Below are 22,410 nucleotides of genomic sequence, written 5' to 3'. Positions count from 1 at the left end.
GATTCGAGCGATACATTAGTATAGTCAGGATATGAACCCTAATATCGCACAAGTTCTAATCTCTACATTCTACCAACCGAACTAATGACAGCAGCTTCAAGAGGTCTCTTTATAATCAAGAGTGTGCTCAAAACAATGAGTGCAAAATGCGTGTCGGCGCCGCCTTGATCCATTCTCCCCAGGTGTCATATTCAACCTTAGGCTGCAGATTGACGTCAAGAGCACCATCACGAATATTGCTCAGAACATCAATATCTTGCACCTTCAAGAGGAACAATTCTCGGAGTCCGAGGGAGATGTTTTTGGAAAATTTGAGGTAGACAATCCAGATTAGGAAGAGGGCGATGGTGAGAGGAAACGCGAGGTAGTTCTCGAAGAAGAGCATTGCACTTTTTGATATCACAGACACGTATAACTCGGCGATGAGGCATAGCACATTGAGGCCGAGGCCGATCCAGCTGCCAATTTCACCAAATGGTGCGTAGTAGGCGAGTTCTTTAAAGTCGCGCCCATTGTATGCCCAAGCTTTGCGGAAGCGGATATGAGCGAGGCAGATACTGCCCCAGAGCATGAACTGCGACACCCCTGACAGGGCTAGGAGCCAGTCGAAAATGGCATTTCCCGTTGATGATGCCTCGTTAATAAACGCCAGGAAGCCAAACGCAATCTGTAGCAGAACACAGTAGAGGGGCCGCCCAGCCTTGTCAATATAAGCAAATATCTGAGGGGCCATTCTCTGCTCTGCTAGAGCCTGTAATGTCCGACTCGACGCAAATGTTGCGGAGTTGGCGACGCTGATAACAGAAATTGTGATGACTGCGTTCATCACCGAGGGCAACCCCGAGATACCAGCGTTCTGAATAGACACAACAAAGGGTGACGCCTTAGTGTTAGCGCCATTAGAACCTAGAAGCCATTTAGAATCATATGGCACAATAAGTCCTACTATAAAGGTTGCCAAGAGATAAAAGATCGTAATCCGCCAGAAAACTTGCTTAGTCGCCTTAGGGATAGCCTTGCCAGGGTTTCTGGACTCAGCAGCAGCCAACCCCGTCAATTCAGTACCAGTAAAGGAAACAGCAGCCGTGACAAAGACAGAGCAGAAACCGGTGAAAGAGGTGAATGCGCCGGGATTATGCCAGTAGTGAGCTCCAATATAACCACCCTTCGGGGCCCCGCCACAATCAATCACAATTCCGAGTATTATAAATCCAATAATTGCTGTGACCTTGATGATACCAAGGATAAATTCAACTAATGCCACCGTTAGCATCGACTGGCACGTTGAAATAGCATAAAGAGATCAATCCATATTACCTTCTCCGTAGCCGCGGATACCAAATATTTGGATGACAGATAGTACTGCCAGGAAGACCGCTACCCATATACCCATATTCAGGTCATCCCGCCAGAACCGGATAGTGATACTCGCAGCTGTTAGCTCGAATGGGAGGATAACGAGCCAGCCGATGGCGTAATCCCAGCCCATTGCAAATCCCCTGTTATCTAGGAATCAGTGAATCTCGTCCCTTCACATCGAGTAATGACGAGAGCCTAACCATGCAGGAGAGATGAACCGGACGCAGTAGTCGAAAAAAGCTCCATTTACTGGATAGAGCACCGCAAGTTCCCCGAGGGCTTGGACGGTAAACAGAACCATAACACCAACAATCATGTATGCGATGAGCTTTTGAGACGGAATAATTAGTACTCCAGGCACTACAGGTCAAACCGCAATACAACTCACTAGGGCTCCAGGCCCTCCCTCTTGGAGCGCACCTCCAGTTCCCACGAACAGACCAGCTCCGATGGCACCACCTTTGTAGATTGATTAGTCCATAATCGCTCAAAGCTGCATTTTTCTCTCGCTTCTCTCCCTCGGGCTACTAACCAATGGCAATCATCTGCATATGGCGACTCTGAAGCTCGCGTTTTAAGGCCGGGGGTTGGCCGAGCTCCTTATCAGCTGCTTCATCATAGGATGCAGCCGTGTTATTCAAATTAGCGGCTGGTGCGACCACGTCTCCAATTTGGTCGCCATCCTGCCCTTCGGAAGCAATCATATCCGGCTTCTTTAAGGGTAGAATTCGTTTTGGAGATGAAGTCGACAGAATCCCAACCACAGTGTGGATAACTAGCAAGGGCATAGCTATGGGCTTGTACTTTATATGCTTCCCTCGGCAGATCTAACCGAAGCACCAGCCTTCACTGCCATTTTGGCGACCGGTTAGTTACTGTCTTAAGACGACCAGCGGAATGTTTACCGATTTTGCGGGGTATATAACCCACCCCCACAAAATCAAGGGAACTAACTCCCCAATGATCTCTCGCACACAACCACCCTCTGATTGTATATCCACAAAAGACTTTCAATACCCATAGTCATTCAGTGTACTTTGGTTAGACATCTATGCTTCTCAAGACATCTCCCTGTGACCGACAAGTTGCTTCTTTCACAATTTCTAGGCAAATTGGAAGGAATCAATCCGCGCTTAAATTCCTTATTTAGGGAGGTGTACCCTGAAATTTAACCCACTGTGGGGTGGCCATTCCTTCGGGGGAGAGATCCCGACGCTATCACCAAACGAAGGAAGAACCGGACCCCTGGTTACCAGAAGTAGTCAAAATCGCTTTTCAGAAAGGCGGACCGTACCGATCATACCTAAGATTGACATTTTCATCGGCCCGACAGGTTCAAGTCTCACCTGGATGGATGGAATTCATTCGCCCGGCATAAATATCTCTGCCAGACCTTAGATACGGAAAATAACAGACTCAAAATTACCCTTGAGATACCTAATAAACATGGGCGACCACGTCTTATTTTGTTATGGTACTTTCAGCCAGCTCTCCACCTAAAGTGCATGCCCCTAAGACTAACACTCCTGACACTAGGGACATTGATGGCCCCTCAGGTACTGCACCGCGTTATCTACGGGTGTTCTGACCTTGATCCCAACAACAAAACGCCGCCTAGGTTCCAACCGGCGGTGCTACACGGATATCGACGATATCGTGTACGAGACGAAGAATACCCGGGGATTGTAGCTGCAACAGAAACAGGGGATGCAGACTCTGTTGGGGATAGCCAGATGTCTGTTCTAGGTACTCTCGTGTCAGGCCTAACAGACAGCGATATTCGTCTTCTTGATGACTATGAGGGCAGTGAGTACGTGCGGGAACGAATATTGGTGCGAACGGCAGATAAATCACTTGGTTTGGCCTCTTCTGGAGAGAAGGCCAGCGCGGATATGAGCCTGCTGCATGCATTTAATACTGCAGAAGCCACGAACGAGGTCTCTGCTATGGCGTATGTGTGGGTGGCGGGAAGAGAGAGACTTGAGGAAGCGGAGTGGGATTTCCAGACATTCACGAGGGATAAGTTGAGTTGGTGGGTTACGGAGCATATCCCCTGAAGCTACCAAATTTTGATGAATAAGTTTATATCATATGTACGAGGCGTCGAAAGTAAGTAAGAGAAGACGGCCAGGGCTCATTAGTTCACTGAACCTTCAATTGATTCATGATCCAATAATACTAGAGGAAGTTTAAACTGCAAAACGACATATCGTCTTTCTTTCTCCTCCCAATTTTCATCCATTTTCTAACTAGTTAGCTATTCTGACTTTCCCTTCCTCCGCTTTCCCATCAATCTGTCCTTTCGGAGTCGCAATCCATCACTTTCCCATAGAATTACCGCTCTCCAATATCAACGACTGTCCATGATCACCGGCAAACCTAATTTCCTCCACCCATTGCTCTCGGCGCACGCATAACCCCCATGTCGTTCCCTAAAGGTTTCTCACTTTTTCAAAAGATGCTGGATTTTCTTCGTTTCCGTCTTTGTAAGTGTCTTGCTGATTCTATTGAGAAGGCGGTTCGGGAGATTGTCGTAGTGAATGTGGATATTCTTTCCCAGGGACAGTCGCTTGATCCCATGGATCCTGTTATACAGCAACCGGAGACCCATGTGGAGAAAGTACTCTGTTTCCAGGTCTTGAAGTGTCCAGGTCTTGTTCGGCGGCAGTGCAAGAAGAGCGAGGCGATACCCTTCCTCCTCGCTCGGCTGGCTTATCTCTGCGAAATCATAGCATGCCTTGTATGGACGAAGTTCATCCGTCTCAGAGGTTCCTGGTTCACCGACTTGTGATTCGAGATCGGCATCTGAGAGCTCATAGCCTTCGTAGTCATCCTCGGTGTCATAATTCGAGTCAACTTCCTCGCATATGTCGTCTTCGTTGACCTGATTGAGGGCATTTTCAGGCTCCGTTACCTCTTCAGTGGGCCTGTCGGTGACTCCGGTCCCTCTCTCCACCTCCACCTCTATTTGCATTTCTTCGTGGCTGGGGGAAGATTCTTCAGGAGCCTGGCTAATTGGCGGCTGTTTCGCACTTGTCTGCCTACCACTCCCCTGGGCATTACCGAAAAGCTTCTGGCCTTCCTGTGAAGCATGGCAGCGATCAACCTCCGGTTGTAGTTCGTTAAGGAGCTTAACGATGAGGTTGCTGATGTCGGGGTTTTTGGCGTTCACGGCTAACTGTAAGGACGCCTTTTCCATCTGGCGAGCGCTTCTGAACTGATCATGCGAGTTTGGAGTCATACGCCGAACCACATTGGCCGGGAATTTGGATGTGATCTAAACCATAGATTAGTAAATGCGAGGATCTGTAAATTTTCAAACAGGAATAACTTACTCGTAAGATCCGACCAGCAAGCTGTGACTCTTGGGCGCGATTGATCCCGATTGAAGTGATAACGACCCTATTGCAAGCCTCATGAAGATTTAGCCCGATGGCCCCAACATCATAGGTCATTATAAGGCACTGAATGGAACTTTCAGGATCATTGAACTCCTTGACCAATTTTGCTCTATCCGAGTTGTCCAGACGTGAATGGAAGACCCGAGCATCGATCAACATTTCTCGTAGAAACGCCTCCAAAAACCACGCGTTGAATGGATGAGATTCTCCAATGAGAAGCTTCTGATATCCGCGAAGATGTTTTCCCAGAGCCTCCACTGCTTTGATCTCGAGTATCTGCTTGCAAACCAAGCGAATTGCTGGAGATCCGTGTGCAAGATACCTGATGAGGTCCCGGGCAACCTTGATTCTGCCTATTTCACCCTTTCTGCGTGTCATTCTGTGAACGAATTCGCCCGCCTTGTGTTGCACACGCCAATGAGCAAGCTGGCGTACATAGGTGTCACCTTTAGTTGCCTCCATGAGCCGGTTGAGTCTAGCGCCTATGATTGAAAAGCTGAGGATACTAAACTGACGCAGAGCGTAGATTAAATTGGCGCGGCTCCGCTTGACAAATTCCGAAGTATAGAGGCTACATATCAAGGGTCAGCGAGAACTTAGATCAAACCTGAAATTCTCCATAATAACAGACTGACCTTGCAGCCAACCGATGAAAGACTTGATGCTCCTGTATTTCATGAGGCAAAAGCTTCACGTCCGCCGTGCTCCACTCCAATTTTGGGACCATATCCTTGAACGAGATCCCTTTGCCAGACTCTTGAGGAAGCACAGAGGCATGACCACGTTGAATCATAACCAAGTCAAACAGCAGCCCAAGATATTCAGCTACCCGTTTGTGCTGGTCGCTCTCACTTCTCAAAACGCGATGAATTAGTTTTGGGTTTAGGAGTTTGAGACGTCTTGGATCCAAGCGCTCAAGTCCAGCAAATCTCTCCATCTTCATGCTGGGGGACTGCTTTCCGTTAGGAAGCTCATCTTCTCTCCAGTCGTCTTGGGTCTTCCGAAATTCCAACTCTGGCTCGACAAGCTGCCAAAAGTGCTCAATAAAGCCGAGAATATCCTATATAAAAGTATGAGTAGTGAAAATATCCAGATGAAACCCGTAAGGCCAAGATCTTACCTTGATTGAGTTGAACATTGGTGTAGCTGTCACAGCCACAACCTTCTCAAACCGGTGAGCAAAGAGCATAGCCCAGGTTGCTGAGGCTTTGTTTTTGAAGCGCTGCGCCTCATCGGCTATGAGAACTCCGAATTTCCCTTGACAGCGTGTTTGGTTCTCGGCTGATCGGGGCTGGCCAGTGGTTCCTTCGTCTATACAATCGTTTCTCTCCCGGTACAGGGATCGACGAAGGTGGGTGTTGTAGGTGGTAACAACAATTGCTTTCGAAGCCTCGAGGTTATCCTCATCAAAGAGCCAGTTCAAGCTAGGAGGTAGGTTGTGTTCTGGGTCACGCATTGCCTGCGCTGGAATAGAGTCAAGCCCAAGAGCGTCTTCCCATTCGCTATCGTTGTAGGAGAGAATCGGACGGAAGCAAGGCCAATGTCCACGAATTTCAGTCAGCCACTGGCCAATGACAGTGGCGGGAACTACAAGCAGTGTTGGCTTCATGATCTCGGTAGGCATAGTGCGCATCAGAAGCATAAGAAGACATGTTATTGTCTTTCCAAACCCGGTCTCGTCGGCTAAGATAACGCAATGGGTTTGGAGATCAGTTAGCTTCTTGGCTGCAAGTTTGACTTTCTCAGCACGAGGGTCATTTGAGTCGAGTCCCGCACTGCCGATGAGCTTGTTTGCGTCTATCTCGCCATATTGCTTGAGGATAAGTCCGACCGCGCCAGAGATCTGATAGTGATAGAATGTGATGTTGTGAGTAAATTCCTGGAACAAAGTCGCTCGGTATCGATCGCCCTCCAATTCACAGAGCAGGAGATCCAAGCACAAATCAACGGGAGGTCCAACCCGGTTTTCCGTGCCCGAGAACGCTTTTTGTTGAGTATAGTAGTCAACGTTCTTCTTGCTCTAGAGATGAAATCAGTGGTGAAACTGGCAGTCAGGCTCTAGTAAATTTACCTTAGGCTCGCTATGATCCTCGGCCCTCAGACGCTCTGCCTGATACTCAGCTTCTGTGGCTGCTGCTTTTTCAGCGGACGTAAAGTCATGCGGTGGCTTGTCACGCTTGACGCAATGAGGCGGAACCATCCTTGCCACATCATGCAGCATGGACTTTTGCCAGCCTGTGCGACCAGATTCAGAGGCCACATTAAACCCGCCGTAATATTTCAGAGACTGTTCTCTTTTGCTGAACTTGCGCGGCTTTGGCGCCCCGCCAGTGCCATGGAGGCCCGCAAAGCTCCTTGATCCAAAGATTCCACGGAGTGAGTAGGCATTGGCCTTCTCAGGACCTGGTTGGGATATCTCACCGGCGTTTCCATCGTCATTGGCCATCATCTCCAACTCTGGCTGCAAGTTGTCGCTTTCAAGAATGTCTGCGCTGGGGTCTTCGACTGCATAAAGCACCAATTTGATGACGAAGTCGGTATTCTCGTCACTCGCAAAGACGGCTTTGCATTCCTCCCATTCACAACTTAGGAGATCTTTCGAGGCTCCACATTCGTTTGTTGCCGATGTATACCGCAGTTCGAGGTCTCGAATGTCCAGACGCAATTCTTGACAGTTGAACATCTTGCGAATCATGTCCCTAAACACCCCGCCAGACTTGCAGAGCCTAGGGTCCTTGGAAAGGGATTGATCAGATGATGGTATCTTAAAATCGCGTGATTTGCCGTTCAGGATTGCTTCTTCCAGGCCTTCATGTCCGGGAAGCATTTTATCTTGATACCAAAAGACTCTGACTGAGAGAGGCTTGTTATCAACCTCATCATCAGAGACATCGTCAGGAGGAAACGGCAATCCAGTCTCATCCTCTTCAACTTGCATCCATCCGGGAACATGGCTGATGTGCACATGAACGCCTTCTCGAATGGATTCGAGAGACTTCATTCTTCCATCCCAAATATGGGGATGGGTCACGCTGTGCTTCAAGTATTGCAGCAGTGCGTAGCACCGATTAATACTCTCTAGCCGACTTTCTTTTTCCGAATAACGAAAAAGCTCTGGAGGTTTGCGAATTTCAAATTCTTCATAAGGCACCTGAGGTTCGCCCAGAGCGTTGAATTTGGTCCTATATTCAGCATCCAGATCTTTGTTGTGTTGAAGCGTGTTGTTCCGATACTCCTGCACATCTCCTTCCAGATTCAACAGATGGTATGCGAGATGTCGTGTTTTCATCTGTTTCTGACGCTCTTCTGTCTCACCTTCTTCGTTGTAATCCCAATCTTTTGCAGGATCTGCCTTTGAGATCCTGGTTTCGTCCAGTTTGATCACTTCGAGGACCTGTCGTTTCGGGTATTCTTGTCTCTTCTCAGAAGACATGAAATCGTGGGCATGAACGTATGCCTTTAGGACTGGCCAAGAAATAGCAAAAAATCTCAGATCCGTGGTATAATAGAACCCCAAATATGCGGCAGTTTTCTGCTCATTGCCCTTGCATTGTAGGAAGGTATCACAGGATTCTGGATCGCCCGGTTCTTCATGGAGCTGTTTCTTCCCAGGCTTTTTCGCGCCGCGTCGAACCTATACTGCATTAGGATTGAAAAGGGTGAATAAAAATTCATCTCTTACCTTTCGGGGCCTGGCGCTAACAGTCGCCTCGCGTTTTCTTTTTTGATTTTGGGCGGCATCTTGATGATAGAGCCAGATGTGGGACCTTGGGATTTTTTATTTTTCATTTAGCCTTGCTGATAGAAGTCTCAGCTCGAGTTCTTTGCCTGTAGGATTTGCATAAGCATAGGAAGAGGCAGTGCGAGACTGATAGAAATGAGAAACAAATGAAGGAAGGTGCAGCGTGAGAAGAAGGCAGGGTTTGATCGAGGGAAGTGTGAAAAGGTGTAGGAGTATAGAGATAAAAGCACAATCAAAACCTGAAATGGAGATACTTACCAAATATGCGATGAAGGTCACTGGCAATTGTGTGGGCCGAAGAGAGTGAAGTCTAAAAGGGTGAGGTCGTAGAGATCTCCGAAAGAAGCGAGGTGACGGTATTGTCTGTTCTTGTCACTGTCAAGATATCAGGTTTTGATCAGGGATGGATAATGATTCGGGTGCAGTCGTTCTTAGGGAACTTGGGATAGGGCTGATTTTGGATGCGGATAGAGGGAAGAGAGGAGAGAGAACAAGTAAAAAGACAAGGGTAAAGGTTAGGTTCAACTCACAGGGGGATGAAGGAGGTTGATTGGGATGATGAAGATCGAGCTGAATTGAAAACTGAGTGTTAGTACGGGGATATGGCTGAGTGCAGGTATATGAGAGGGACTGGAAGGATGAAGATTGGGTCTTGAGGACTGATGCAAACATACAGAGAGCTCGAGACCAGTTTGAGTGAGTACGATGACGGGTGTTGAGCTGAGGTGAAAGATGATTATCAGGAGACGAAGAAAGACATATGTAGAGGATGATGGTGAAGGGGATTTTGAGCTGAATGACTTGGATAAGTTAAAAGAGAAAGGTAAAGGATAGGTATACCTTACAGACTGGAAGAGAAAGATTGATTGGGGTAGTGGATGTCGAGCTGAATGGAAGGTCGAGTGTCAGTATGAGGATATGGCTGAGTGGAAGAATAATGAAAAAGGGTAAAGGGTCGGAGATACGAGGATTGGGGGTGCGAGAAGTGATGCAAATGTACAGAGATCAAGATCAGAAAGGGATGTTGTGAGCGGATCTCGGGTTGAACTGAAATAAAGGGCGGGTGCCAGGAGAGGGATGTGCACAATGAGAAATGGAACCAGAAGAAAAAGGATGAATGGAGATGATGACGGTAAAGGAACTTCGAAGCATACGACTGGGTAACCCCAACGATCAGTTCGAGGAAAGGTTCGATACAAAGATGAGTGCGAGTATGAAAGAGAAAGGATATCAAGATGAATCAGATAATGAAGAAGTCGAGGCTAAGCCGAATGGGCTGATGCATATCGGGATGAACAATGGAAGCCGGATTCGGCTTGCGCATCCACGAGTGGGCAAGGATAAGCAAAGAGAAGACTTTAAACAGTGCACGTTCAAGTCGGCATGGAGCGTTCCAAACAACGTTTGTGGAGATGAGCATAAAGATGGATGTAAAGGAATTCAACTTGCCTGTTCAAAGTTGCTATGTGCAAAGAGGAAGGTCGAGCAGCACAGGCTCGAGTCGGCCAGTTCCATGACGATTAAGGTGTCTAAGCAACTCTCAGCGGCAAACACCTGATTCTGATGAGATCTTGTACGGCATTGAACTTGGCCTGCTTTGCTTTGAGCCAATCAAGCAAGAAATTTTGCATGATCTGGCAACGACCGGGTTGTCTGTGTCCATGGCATGGGTTTGCAACTCAGAACTCGGTGCACGCAGTACCGTTCATGATATCGCGCAGGTCCAGGTCATCCAGAGATGGCCGATCTGCTCATACTTCGGCTGCGGCTCCAGCTCGAGTTCAACAGGGAAACTCGGGTCCGCATTCATATTCGGCAAGAAAAGCTGGTCCAAGAATCACCGCACCTATTCTAAACCGCTGAAAATCGAAGCAGGACATTCCAGCGCTCATCACATTACATCTTTCAAAGAGCCGCACGGCGTACATAATAGCAGCTAAGATGAACGAGCCCATATCTGTAGCTTCATGTGGAGCTGGGTCCGGCAGTGGACCCCTGTACATATCAGTAAATGATCTACCAGCCGAGCACGTTATCCATCGTGAACTGACATCACACCCCCAAAGGAAGACAGCGAGTGGGTGACGAAGGTAACCCACCGTGTGCTTGGGAAGCCACCCCGCCGCAGGTGTTCGCCATACTTGCTCTCCATGAAACATGGCGGAGCGATTGATCGACATCGACAGAGAGAGATGCATTAAAAAAAGTTAATCCCGTTTAACGCTCTCTTCTTATCGTGGAAAGGGGCCAGGGATAGGCAGAGAGAAGAGGAATTAAGGGAAAGAAGAATGCCGTCGGTTAACCTTCCACCGCAAGTCCGAAGGCAATATCAGCACGACAGATGTATAGAAAGTGAGAACCTGCAGGAGGATAAGCAAAACAAGAGAAACAAAATAGAAAGCAGACTATGGACACTAGTGCATAACTCCACCACCTACAGCAAGTTCGCCACGCTGCCAAAACCAACCCGAAAGTGGATTCGGGATAACAGAAAGAGGAGGTAACCCGATCATGGTACCCACCAGAGAAAATGATCGAAGGCAAGGCTAACTTAAGTAGTAGGTATGATGTTCAATTTCATGATGCTGGGGGGCTCTAAATATTTCATAGACGCCATTCCCCTGCCCTGACCCTCCCACTGCAATCTAGCTGGGTATATGATTGAATTGAATTAACTATCTGTACAAGTGGGATCGTCGCGTCGTTGTCTTTCGTTGTTGTTACCAACATGTTCCAACCCAGTGCGAAGCATTGTCTTATTCATACACACACTGCGTTGTTCAAATCACAGCAGCTGCCAAGTCTCATCGTCTACGCGAGACAGGATCGGGGTCCCCCCGGGGTTGCGTGTAAGTGCGACGATCTCATGGAAATGGGGATCATCTAAATGGCGTACTCGGCGCAATCTGAGGAGGGGCGGGATAGGAGTCGGCGTTTGTGTTGGTCAAGATGGATAAACTTGAAAGAGACGGCTTTCGCTTCTCAGCGCGACGATGTCCGGTTTCAGAGTTAACCTTCAGTCCTTCGCCACCGTGTTTCGAGCGCAGTGGACCATGTCAGATCTTGGCAAGAAGCTTGTGCTCTTTGGTCCCTTTCCTCGATTTGCTAGCAAAGCCTTCACGGCTTTGCAGTCGCTGGTAGGCGAAGGACGGGGTTTTCGCCAGCGAGAGTTCGTCACAGGCTTGATCCAAACAAAGCTTCTGGAATGGTCCGATTTGTGTGGTTTGTTCTGTCTCTTCGTCTCCAGAAGGAGAACACTCTCGAGTGTTTTTCTTAATTCGACGACAAACAACGCCGCTCATGTCTCGGGCAAATGAGATACCCCCTCGTTCCACCCCCATTCCTTGAGCAGCTGCTTGACACGGTACTCAGTTGCCCAGCCCAGATCAGCGTCGATAGCCCGTAACAGCCGGATGGTCATCCTCCGCTCGCGCGGATCTGTCAGGCACTGACCCGCCACGAAGAGAGGTTGCAGCGAGTTAATGCGCACGCTGCCCTCTGGGCGAGCAAGGGCAATCCCCAGAATCTCACGACTATGAAAACGGATCTCGTTTTCGATGGAGCGGTACGAATTGAGTCTGTTTGTGATGGTCGATCTGCGGCTGGTGGATTCGTGCGGTTTATTGATCAGGAGCAGAATCCGCGCCATGTGGTAATGCTGCATGCTTGATGCACACATGGCCAGACTGAACCATATTTCCTGGAGCGTGGCTTGATCTTCTAGTTCCTCGGAGGGCTTGAGTTGCGCAACCCGCGTGGGGTCGACTCTTGCGCTGGGTTGGAATGTTGCGGGGAGGCCGTTGTACCAGTTGTCCAGCTCATTTTCTAGGCGGTACCATCGCTCAAGGAGGACTTGCTGTGAGACTCCGAGGGGACCGGACTGGGAGGACTGGCCATTCAACATGCTGTCGCCCGCGCTGATGAAGTTGACTATCTTGGACCCGATCCAGATGAGCGCGTTGCAGATCAAGTCCTCTTTCATGACGTCGTCGCCTTCGGGGTATCCTGTTGCATTGGTGTTGCTTGGACAGATAAAGCCCATGCCGTCGATATGCAGTCCGGCTTCGGTCCACAATAGGAGATCATCCGGATTTAGTCTCGTACGGCTCTCATTGATAACTGCAACCCCCCGTCAGCGTTCATATTAAGAAGCACCACCCCAAGGGAAACTCACAGGCAGCCAAATAATCCTGTCTCGCAAAATTCCAGAACGTCGCTTTCCTCGCCTTGGAAAGCCCTGACTTCTTTTGCGGCTGATACGACTGATCTCCCGGCGACGCGAGTTGTTCAAGAGGCATCATGCCTACTTCGGCGACATCTAACAACGACTTGACGCCACTCAAATGCCGATTCCACGCCGGACCAGTTGCATCCAGAAACTCATATACCGACAAGATTGCCGTGGCAGCCAGGATCTCATCTGAATGAACCCCATGAGAAAGCCGACTATTCGAGACGCGTCTTCTGCGCTTCCGCGGGTTTTCTGGATTTCCACAAAGTTCAGCTGCCTGCCATTGCCCAAAGGCCTCGGGTGTGCTTAACGGCGGCGGACCCTCCGTGTCTGGTTGCAACTCTTTCATCAATAGTTGAATGGCCTTTTCATAGTACTTGGCCCCGCACCAGATCCAGTCCTCGTGCTTCTCCGGCCACACTTCCATCGTGGCTTGCCGTGAGCATACACCACCCATGGCAGTTTTGGCGCCTTTGACTCGGCCCAGTTGTTTCGCCGCGTATGCGCAGGCCGCGTACTTGAGCAAAGGGTTGGACTGCGCTCTCGCGGGCACGTATGATGCGAAATACGTTCCTAGGTCGAACAAATCCATCCTGCAAGAGGGTCAGCTATGGTGTCAACCAGACAGAAAAGAGAAGAAAGTACCATAACCCCGGCACTTCACTATAATGCCGCAGCAAGAAGGCCACCTCGAAATCCGACTCTCCGTTACTCTCGGCAATGCCCCGTGTCGTTGCCACCGGTCGCGATGGCAAGGTGGAACTTGCGCGATCAGCAATACTCGGATCCATCGGCGGCGACATGGAATGGGATGGATTGAGCAGGAAGTTGAGTTTACTGTTGCTATTATGATTGGTATTACTGCTGTTGGAGGGAAGCGAGATGGACGGCGAAGCCGGCGGAGGCATGGCTCGGGTCTGATTCGGAGAATGATACGACGGGCTATCCGCCGAGACGGAGTGGTGGTCTAATGGCGAATACGGAAATCGGTGGTCATGGCTCGCGACCGCCGCGGACAGGGCTTCCAGGCCATGTGTTTCTGCGTCTGACGGTCGGGAATCCGTCGTGGCGCTGCCCCATCGGCGGTGGCTCTGTCCTGATTCTGCGAGCGAGACCTCGAGGTCATCTGCGTAGGGATCGGAGTTGTCGACGAAGATGACTAGATCGCCAAAAAGGGAACCCGGTCAGCGCCAGCCCACTAACTAATGTGAAGAGAAGAAAACATACCATCTTTGGGAATACTGAGCCACACGCTGTCCTTGTCGAAGGTGTTCTTGTACGAGTAGAAGCCCTTGAGATTTCCGTCCCCGCTACCATCGTTCATCGAGGCATTCTGTTGGTGACGGAACACGACGCCCTCACCCCACCGGCATTCGCGCGTGCCTTTGGCGCATTGGGAGCACTGGGGTTTTTGCTCGTCACCTAAGATGAAGTCTGTCAGCTTCTGTCGGAGCGATGTGCGAGGCGGGGATCGGCTTACATTTCAGCTTCCGAGTCCGGCACGTCAAACTAGAGGATGAGGCGGTTAGTTAGTCGCAACCAGACACGAGATGCACTCACCAGCCAGTTCGGGATCGCATGCCGGGTCACGAACAAAAGCCAAGCAGCAGCATCTGAGATGATCAGAGGCTGGTGTCCGGGTGGGAAGAAGGGGTGAGTGGAAAACAGAAAAGACAGACCGAGAAAAAAAGCAGCCCCCTTTGGGGCGCGCCAGAACTGGAGATTGCGGGGAAACCAGGTGACCCGGGGCTCGGCCCCCAACAGATCAGGTCCACTCCTGTTACTAAGTATGGGCTTCTTAACTATTAACTATGTTCGGTTAATTGAACAGACTAATATCATCCATTGCCACGCTCGCGTAGCTATCTACATGTTATAACCTCGGCTAGTGTACATCCAATCCAACACAGGAACGTATTCACAACGGAATAAAAGTGTCAGCACGGACAGACGGTATGGGCAGAGGTTGCCAGAAACAAAGAATGAGAAATCTCGAAGATAGACACAGAGAGAGAGGGGGAGAGATCGCGGAGAGGGCCAGCGCGAACTATTGCGAAACAGAGAGAAAAAACGCATGATGAGGAAGCAAATAGCAAGACATTAAGCGGGTGGGGGTATCCATGGGAGAGCAGCGGTTGCTTCCGAAGAACGCCGATTTTTCAAAAGGGATCAATCGGTAGAGGGGATAAAAACATTAAACGGCTGGAACACCGGGTTGTGGGTGATGCAGCGAGTTGAAGAGATACTCCGGAGGCACGCGTTGCATGTCGGTGGGTCGGTCGGTGCCGAAACTTTGCGGAGCGGCCGTGTAGCCCTGGCGGCGACGCTGGACCTTGTTCAGGATGACGCCGGCGACGACGATGAGGAAAACGCAGCCCAATGCGCAGCAGAAGGCGACCAGGACCACGATGCCGTTGGAGTGGTGTCCAGCTGAGGTTCATGTTAACAGGAGGCTTCATGGTCAGGGCAAAATGTGGAACTTACTGCTATTAGAGTACGGGTTCTGCTTTTCGGAGAACAGTTGCGACATGCTGCCCGGCTGGCCGTTGGACTGCGTGGACAGGATGAAGGGCGTGACCGCCGTGCCGTTGAACAGGGCAGCAGATGCGTCTCCGAAGCCCGGAATATTGAGTTCGCCCATAACCAACAGTGTCTGATCATCGTTTAGAGTCGAAACACTGTCGTGATTCTGAATCACAGGGAGGACCTCCAGGCCGCGGATCACCGTGCCCGGAGAGAACAAATTGCCGGGAGAGTTGAAGTTTTTGCCGTCATAGCTCAGGAGGAAAGTCGAGCCATTGGTGGCGGTACCCCCCAGCCAGAAGGTAGAGATATCCTCGCTGGCAGGAGTAAAAGCAGTGACGTTACCGGGGATGTCCGAAGTGGAGGCACCCGGGAAGGAGGCCCAATTGGCGCTCTTCGAGCTCCACGTAGCCACCACAGTCTCGTTACCATCAACATTCAGATCTCCAATGGCGATCATCCCATCGTTGCCGGTCCATTCAAGTGCCAGCACAGTGCCGTCAAGGTTGACACCCGGCCAGCTCCATACACCCTGGGTCGGGTCGTAGGAGCAGACCGCCGCGCAGGGGACCACCCCGGCTGAAGAGAAGTCACCTCCGACGTAGATGTCAGAGGAACCTGGGCGAGTAACCACTGTATTGACGACCCCATCGAGCGCCGCGGGTTGGGTGCTGACGAAGACACCATCAGTGAGATCGTAGGCCACCAGTCCACCGATTGTAGAAGAGCCAACAGTTCCAGTGATGTTTCCAGCCGCCCAGAGGGTGTTGTTGGACACGATCATGGAGATGAATGTCGAGGTGCTGCTGATTCCCTGCGGCAGGCCGGAGGGAGTCTCATCGGTGCCATCGAGGAAAACGAGGTTCTCGATCGTGGACCCATTAGAGCTCTCGGCGATGAAGTGTCCGCCCAGAATGGTGAGATTGCGGCCAGAGCTGGTATCGTATACACCATTGACCAGTCCTTTGCTCGATGGAAATTTCACATCGTCGATATGCACCGACAGAGGAATAAGGCTCAGATCAGTGGGATTCTGCAGCGACACTGCGCCACCAGAAAGAAGGCCATCAGAGGCGACGTTGCCTGCCAGGATGCTGGTGTTGTTCACAGAGGCAACCGCCGAGAGATGGCCAGTGAACTGCATCTGCGTGACATTGAGGTTCTGCAGCCAAGCCTTGTGGGAGGGAACCCAGATGGCAAATCCAGCCACAGCCACCGCGGGATAGCTGTTAGAGGCAGCGATCTGAGTGAAATCACCGCTCACGGCGATAGTGGTCTCGTTGATTGTCGTAGAGACATTCAGCTGAATGGGGTAGATCGAGTTCACGGGCCCGTTTAGTCCGGCTCCCAGGGGAGACCAAGAGTTAGAGGAGGATGAATACGATGCAACGTATTGCAAGCCATCCACACCTCCAGTGGCGGTGTTGGTAAACTGACCGCCAACGTACAAAACATCGTCCAACGTGGCCATGGCTGAGACCTCCGAGTTCAGACCACCATCGGGCATCGCTGTCGCTTTTCCATCATTGATGGACATGACATGACCAAAGGTCGAATCGGAAAAATTCCCACCGATGTAGATTACATCATTAGACTCGGCCATGCTCAAGATCGAAGCGGAATGGCCCAGTTGATCTCCGGCCTTGTTGATGGTATCCTGTTTCAGATTTGTGGTGGCCGCCTTCACGGAATTTGGGTCATAGTCGTACAACCCATTCAGGCCGCTTGAGCCACCGCTTGAGCCACCGCCTGAGCCGCTGGAGCTGTCCGAATTGGCAGTGTTGAAGAGTGGCACGAACTGGACACTCGAGGCAACCACAGTCTGCGCACCTGAGCCAGGTTTGGCTTTCAGTGTCACCTTGGGGCGGAAGGAGTCGCTGCTGGCGTCGACGTAGCCGGTATAGATCGTGTCGTACTTGTCATTGTCATTGGTCTGGTAGATGAATGCTGGAGCCAGAGGACCAGAGTCGCTGCTGACATCGGCGTCCACTTGGACAATACCGCGGGAGCCGCAACTGCCATCATCATCGCAGCCAGGCGTATAGAGAAGAACGTTGTATTTTCCAGATTCTTTGATGTCGGGCAAGAAGGTGACAGCAGTATCGGAAGAATCGGAGCTGGTCACCGACGCAGAGACGTACCCTGACTCGACAGTCCAGGATCCTGTCCGAGTTGACTTGGAAGGAAAGTCGATACCAGCACAGGTGGGTTCGTTGTAACTATCAATGGCGTAGCTGTTGATGTTATTCGAGAAGACCTCGATACCATTGAGACCCGCCCCCTGTCCGTACCAATCCAGGATCTGAATCTCGAATCCTCCCGTAGTGACAGGGTTGACCAGTTCGAAATCCTGGTACTTCTCGGTGTGGGAAAGCGGGCAGGACTGATCGCAATAGGCCTTGTTGCCGTTACTATCGGTATAGGTCAGGTTCATGAGGCCGTCATCAGGAAGTCGCTGGAGAAGGAAGCTCTTGGTGCCTCGTCCATCCAACTGGGTATTGTAAAGTCGGATCTTGGCCGGCTGGATTTCATAGTCGAAATACGCCCGCCAGTAACCGGGTGACGAATCATAAAGGAGCCAGGTTTTACCCTCACCAGCGACACCGCTTGTCGAGCAGACCACATTGCGAGGATCTTTGTAGCCATTCAAGGTGGACACGTCGTCGGAGGAGATGTCGGCAGTCTGAAGGTTCACCACTTGCATGCCATGCGATGACGAGGAAGAGTTTCCAATGCCATTGAATGAGCCTCCAAAGATGATGTGACCATCTCCTGCCTGCAGAATCGAAGTAACGGGACCATTGAGGCCATCGAAAGGAAGAGCCTCCCAACCTTCACCAGGAACCCAGGCGAGCGCGTTGGTCGTGTTGTCGTGCTTCAGGTCGCCGCCGACGTAGATACGGTTCGTTGCCTGATCGCATGCCGCGGCCGCCACAGACCCGGAGAGGCCTGGTAGGGCCGTTACCTGGGCTGTGTTCGGGTTGAAGAGAGCGGCCCCGGGGGTGTCAACACCGCCCAAGGTCGTGAAGTTCCCGCCAACAAAGATCCCTGCAAACGTTCCATCTTCCTGCGTGAAGGAGCACATGGTCGTGATCTGGCCATCGGAGGACGAGATGTTGGTGAGGATACCGTTCGGGAGGGGAGTGAGAATCGACTGCGGGCCATTGGTTTTGGTGCTTTCGGCCTGGCCTTCGTACGAGTAGAGGGAGACGCCGTCGAAATCACCGGTGATGGTGACGCGACCGAGCGAGGAGAGGTCCAATTCCGGAATTGAGACCTCGGTGAACGTCAAGGAGCGGACTGTCGATGAGAACGCCAACACACCGGCCGCCGCAGGCCCCAACAGTGAGGGAGCCCTCATTGTCTCAGGCGCGACGACAGGCAGAGATCCACTGAGGTGTAGCAGATGAGAAAAAACAAAAAGCTCAAGAACGAAAGTCGGGTGGTAGACGATGAGTCGTCGGGTTAAGAGTTCAGGAGGCCGTCAGGGCCGCGCAGACGCGTGGACCAGTCAAATTAGAGAAAGGAGTGACAAGAATGTGGCATAGAAATATTCTTAGAAACGAAGGAATGTAAAAGAATGAATCATGCTGGGAGACCGGAGCCTCGCTGCGAAGGCAGAACGCAAAAAGAACGAATGACTGACGGTGGTGAGTTGAGTGAATGAGAGAGTGGGAACGAAACAGGGGTGGGCGAGGAGACTGCGGATGATACACGGATACACACTGGTGACCGACGGGCATTACCGCTAACGCCAAGCCACCCGATACCATCCCGCCCCAGCCCACCTTCAGATTATTATCAGCAACCAAGATATGGTTGTGGTAGGCATCGTAGATTCTGGGGACTCTGTTGGATTAATAGGAATATCTCGGATTGAGTGGCTGTTTCTACAGGAGGCATTATGTATCGACATGACTGGTGCGGTGATGATGACATCGCCGTGTTGTATGAGGATCTGCTAACGGGATGATTAGTTGCCCGCTTCAGCGCTAGTGTGTACGGCGTGGTACAGACATTGGCCAACACGCCAAACGTCCATGCGACCTCCTGTCGGGTTGGCAGTTGAACCACTGCAGGCCCTCTGCCCATCATTTATTTACCTCTGAACGGTCGGTATTTATAGCATCGGGGCAGGGTCTCATATATTATTGTTGCCTGGATTGTTGGTCGACCAGCCTTGCCGGGCCAAGGCTGCCATGACTTGTCGCCTGGCATGAGGGCCTAAAGGAAAGATGCTCTGTCCCGATCGAACTCGAGGTTGAATCATGTTTCACTGCAGGCGTGGATCATGGGATGTGATGTAGCAAGTGATGAAACGATATAGTGTGAACCCCCTGGCATCAGGTAGTGCTATTGTTCCAACTGAACACCCTCTAGTCTTGAAGCACAGGATCAGGGGGGAAATATCAATGAGAAGGATCCCTTTCAGATCAATAACGATCCATCTTCACTCGCCTAAAGAATACGTAGGTACCGAATATAGAATGTATGGATGCCTGACTGCCTTAGACACCCACGCTAAGCCCCATCGGGTGAGAAGTGCCACCCTACCGCGACTTGACTGGTTCACTCACGCGCAACGCGAACTCTGAACGTCCCAGCTTCAACAACCCATTCCAACGTTTGACTCCCCCCCATCTCTGCTTGAGCTGGACTTGCCCACCTCTATCATCGGCTTTCTCTCTCCTGTCACTCATCCCATCCTCGATTCTTCCCTGACCACAACAACTCAAAAAAAACCCAACTCTTTGAGAGCTCCTCCGTCATGTAAGCTCCCTTTGCCCACGCTCGATGCGACCGTCGCTGACAACTACACAGGGAGAGCTTCGATAACATCTACTTGGACCTGTCCAAGCAACCAGGAAAATGCAAGCTGGCAGAAAGCGGTCTGGGCTGGCGGCCATCCGGGGGGGGCGACACCTTCACCCTGGACAGCAGCAACATCGGCGCAGCCCAATGGAGTCGGGCAGCGAAAGGGTTTGAACTAAAGATACTGTCCCGGACATCGGGGGTGATCCAGCTGGATGGGTTTGACCAAGAGGTAACATGCGCTGAACCCTGTGATCAACTAGCCACTGACGGGTGCTGGCTGGGTAGGACTTTGAGCGCCTGAGCAAGGCCTTCAAGATCTGGTACGGCATCAACGTCGAAAACCGCGAACACGCCCTCCGAGGATGGAACTGGGGGAAGGCGGAATTCACCAAAGCAGAGCTGGCCTTTAACGTGCAGAACCGACCGGCCTTTGAAGTTCCCTACTCCGAGATCTCCAATACCAACCTGGCGGGCAAAAATGAGGTGGCCGTGGAGTTTGCGCTGTCCGCCACCGACGTGAACGGCACCAATGGGCAGCCGGCTGGCAGCACCAAGAACCGGGGCCGAAAGGCCGCCGCGGCCCCGGACGAGTTGGTCGAGATGCGATTCTACATTCCCGGAACAGCTGTGAAGAAGGAGAAGGCAGAAGGTGCCGAAGGCGAAGAAGAGGAGAATGAGGAAGAAGTTGAGGAGCAGAATGCAGCCAATCTCTTTTACGAGACACTCATGGACAAAGCGGAGATTGGAGACGTTGCAGGGGACACTTTTGCCACCTTCTTGGATGTGCTTCATCTCACTCCCCGTGGTCGCTTCGATATCGACATGTACGAGTCGTCCTTCCGGCTACGCGGCAAGACTTATGACTACAAGATCCAATACTCTTCGCTCAAGAAGTTCTTCCTGCTCCCGAAGAATGATGATACCCACACGCTCATCGTGCTGGGCTTGGATCCTCCTCTCCGCCAGGGACAGACCCGTTATCCTTTCTTGGTGATGCAACTGAAACTGGATGAAGAGATCAGCCTGGAGCTGAATATGACAAAGTTTGTTTCCACTCTACCCTTTCTGGAATGTTGCTGACCGGAACGCAGTGAGCTATTGGAAACCCAGTACAAAGATAAGCTGCAACCGCGCTACGAAGAGCCGATTCACCAGGTGGTCACCAAGATCTTCCGCGGGCTGTCCGGGAAGAAGGTGATTATGCCGTCCAAGGATTTCACAAGGTTAGTCGATGGTACCCGTTTTGTAGAATTCTTTTCTGACCGTTCGCAGCCACCACGGCCACCATGGAGTCAAGTGTTCCATCAAAGCCAACGAAGGGTCTTTGTACTTCCTGGACAAGAGTCTCATCTTTGTTCCCAAGCCTGCTACCTACGTTCAACTGGAAAACATTGCCGTGGTGACGATGTCGCGTGTGGGCGGTGCAGTCTCGGCCAGCCGGACCTTTGATATCACAGTTAGTTTGAAGGCCGGCTTGGGCGAACACCAGTTCAGCAACATCAATCGGGAGGAACAACAGTCCCTGGAGGACTTCTTCAAAGCCAAGAGCATCCGCCTGAAGAATGAGATGACTGAAGATGTAAGTTTGCTCGGTGACCTGGGTTATCTAGTGGTCTCGTTCTAACTGTTTGGTAGACTTCTGGTCTCATAGCCGCGGCTCTGGACAACGACGACATGGAGTCCAGTGGCGATGAAGGTGGCCGAGCTGACCGTGGCTCCGCTGATGAAGATGATGAGTCGCCCGATGAGGACTTTGATGCTTCTTCGGACTCGGATGTGGCGGAGGAGTTTGACTCGGCGCATGACACCAGTGGGGATGAGGACAGCGATGTGGAGATGGAGGATGGGTCGGATGAAGAGACTGCCCGACCGAAGAAGAAGAGCAAGACGGGGTGATCTGTACATCTAATTCTTTTTCTACTCATCCATCCAAGAGTGAATTTCTGCCCTTCTCTATACTTCCCGTGGGCCAAGTCGCTCACGTGGGCGGTGATTAGCCCCCCGGCCGGCTTACCCCTGGCTGCGCCAACCGTTGGCGACAGACCATGTTGACGATGGCACAACCAAGATGATGATAACTATTTTATTCTGAGGATTCACATCAATTCACGCCATCCACGGCCGCCATCAGAATAGAACCGTCCTCTCCGTGTCTAATGCTGTCCACTCCGTAACTAGTAGATACATCGCACTCCCAAGCGGGTCGATCCAAACCCAACCCAGCATAGGCCAATCCAGTCTTTTGGGCCCCCCTTTCTTTCCCAGACTGGAACTCACTCTCCTTCCTCCTCCCCAACCCTCTTCTCCGTCTTCGCTCTTTTTGCTCTTTTTCTCTCTGC

The 22,410-nt window shown here is 51.2% G+C and overlaps 7 protein-coding genes across 7 annotated transcripts; 3 read left to right on the top strand and 4 right to left on the bottom strand.

Moving 5' to 3' along the window:
• Positions 1-127: 127 nt before the first annotated feature.
• Positions 128-2,063, bottom strand: N7510_003484 (Amino acid transporter; the record flags this gene model as incomplete). Its single annotated transcript, XM_056975410.1, has 5 exons — positions 128-1,254; positions 1,318-1,499; positions 1,560-1,687; positions 1,748-1,818; positions 1,892-2,063. 5 exons carry the CDS (start codon positions 2,061-2,063, stop codon positions 128-130), a joined length of 1,680 nt encoding a protein of 559 aa, XP_056835366.1.
• An 801-nt stretch (positions 2,064-2,864) lies between these two features.
• Positions 2,865-3,416, top strand: N7510_003483 (gamma-glutamylcyclotransferase family protein; the record flags this gene model as incomplete). Its single annotated transcript, XM_056975409.1, has 1 exon — positions 2,865-3,416. The coding sequence occupies one exon, from the start codon at positions 2,865-2,867 to the stop codon at positions 3,414-3,416; it is 552 nt and encodes a 183-aa protein (XP_056835365.1).
• Positions 3,417-3,802: 386 nt separating this feature from the next.
• On the bottom strand, positions 3,803-8,501 carry N7510_003482 (uncharacterized protein; the record flags this gene model as incomplete). The annotated part of the gene is made up of 7 exons (XM_056975408.1): positions 3,803-4,636; positions 4,695-5,331; positions 5,396-5,820; positions 5,881-6,780; positions 6,832-8,225; positions 8,273-8,394; positions 8,443-8,501. 7 exons carry the CDS (start codon positions 8,499-8,501, stop codon positions 3,803-3,805), a joined length of 4,371 nt encoding a protein of 1,456 aa, XP_056835364.1.
• A 1,662-nt stretch (positions 8,502-10,163) lies between these two features.
• Positions 10,164-10,442, top strand: N7510_003481 (uncharacterized protein; the record flags this gene model as incomplete). Its single annotated transcript, XM_056975407.1, has 1 exon — positions 10,164-10,442. One exon carries the CDS (start codon positions 10,164-10,166, stop codon positions 10,440-10,442), a length of 279 nt encoding a protein of 92 aa, XP_056835363.1.
• A 1,116-nt stretch (positions 10,443-11,558) lies between these two features.
• N7510_003480 (uncharacterized protein) lies at positions 11,559-14,313 on the bottom strand (the record flags this gene model as incomplete). The annotated part of the gene is made up of 7 exons (XM_056975406.1): positions 11,559-11,702; positions 11,825-12,621; positions 12,677-13,326; positions 13,379-13,892; positions 13,961-14,155; positions 14,214-14,242; positions 14,294-14,313. The coding sequence occupies 7 exons, from the start codon at positions 14,311-14,313 to the stop codon at positions 11,559-11,561; spliced, it is 2,349 nt and encodes a 782-aa protein (XP_056835362.1).
• Positions 14,314-14,927: 614 nt separating this feature from the next.
• Positions 14,928-18,617, bottom strand: N7510_003479 (uncharacterized protein; the record flags this gene model as incomplete). Its single annotated transcript, XM_056975405.1, has 2 exons — positions 14,928-15,163; positions 15,218-18,617. 2 exons carry the CDS (start codon positions 18,615-18,617, stop codon positions 14,928-14,930), a joined length of 3,636 nt encoding a protein of 1,211 aa, XP_056835361.1.
• A 1,051-nt stretch (positions 18,618-19,668) lies between these two features.
• Positions 19,669-21,967, top strand: N7510_003478 (FACT complex subunit POB3; the record flags this gene model as incomplete). The annotated part of the gene is made up of 7 exons (XM_056975404.1): positions 19,669-19,725; positions 19,769-19,791; positions 20,078-20,300; positions 20,357-21,114; positions 21,163-21,294; positions 21,344-21,650; positions 21,707-21,967. The coding sequence occupies 7 exons, from the start codon at positions 19,669-19,671 to the stop codon at positions 21,965-21,967; spliced, it is 1,761 nt and encodes a 586-aa protein (XP_056835360.1).
• Positions 21,968-22,410: the final 443 nt, after the last annotated feature.

Source organism: Penicillium lagena, assembly GCF_028827675.1.
Source record: "Penicillium lagena strain IBT 129212 chromosome Unknown utg000002l_segment0_segment0, whole genome shotgun sequence".
NCBI lineage: Eukaryota > Fungi > Ascomycota > Eurotiomycetes > Eurotiales > Aspergillaceae > Penicillium > Penicillium lagena.
The sequence above is the reverse complement of the archived record's forward strand: the minus strand, read 5'-3'. Positions and strand labels throughout refer to the sequence as shown.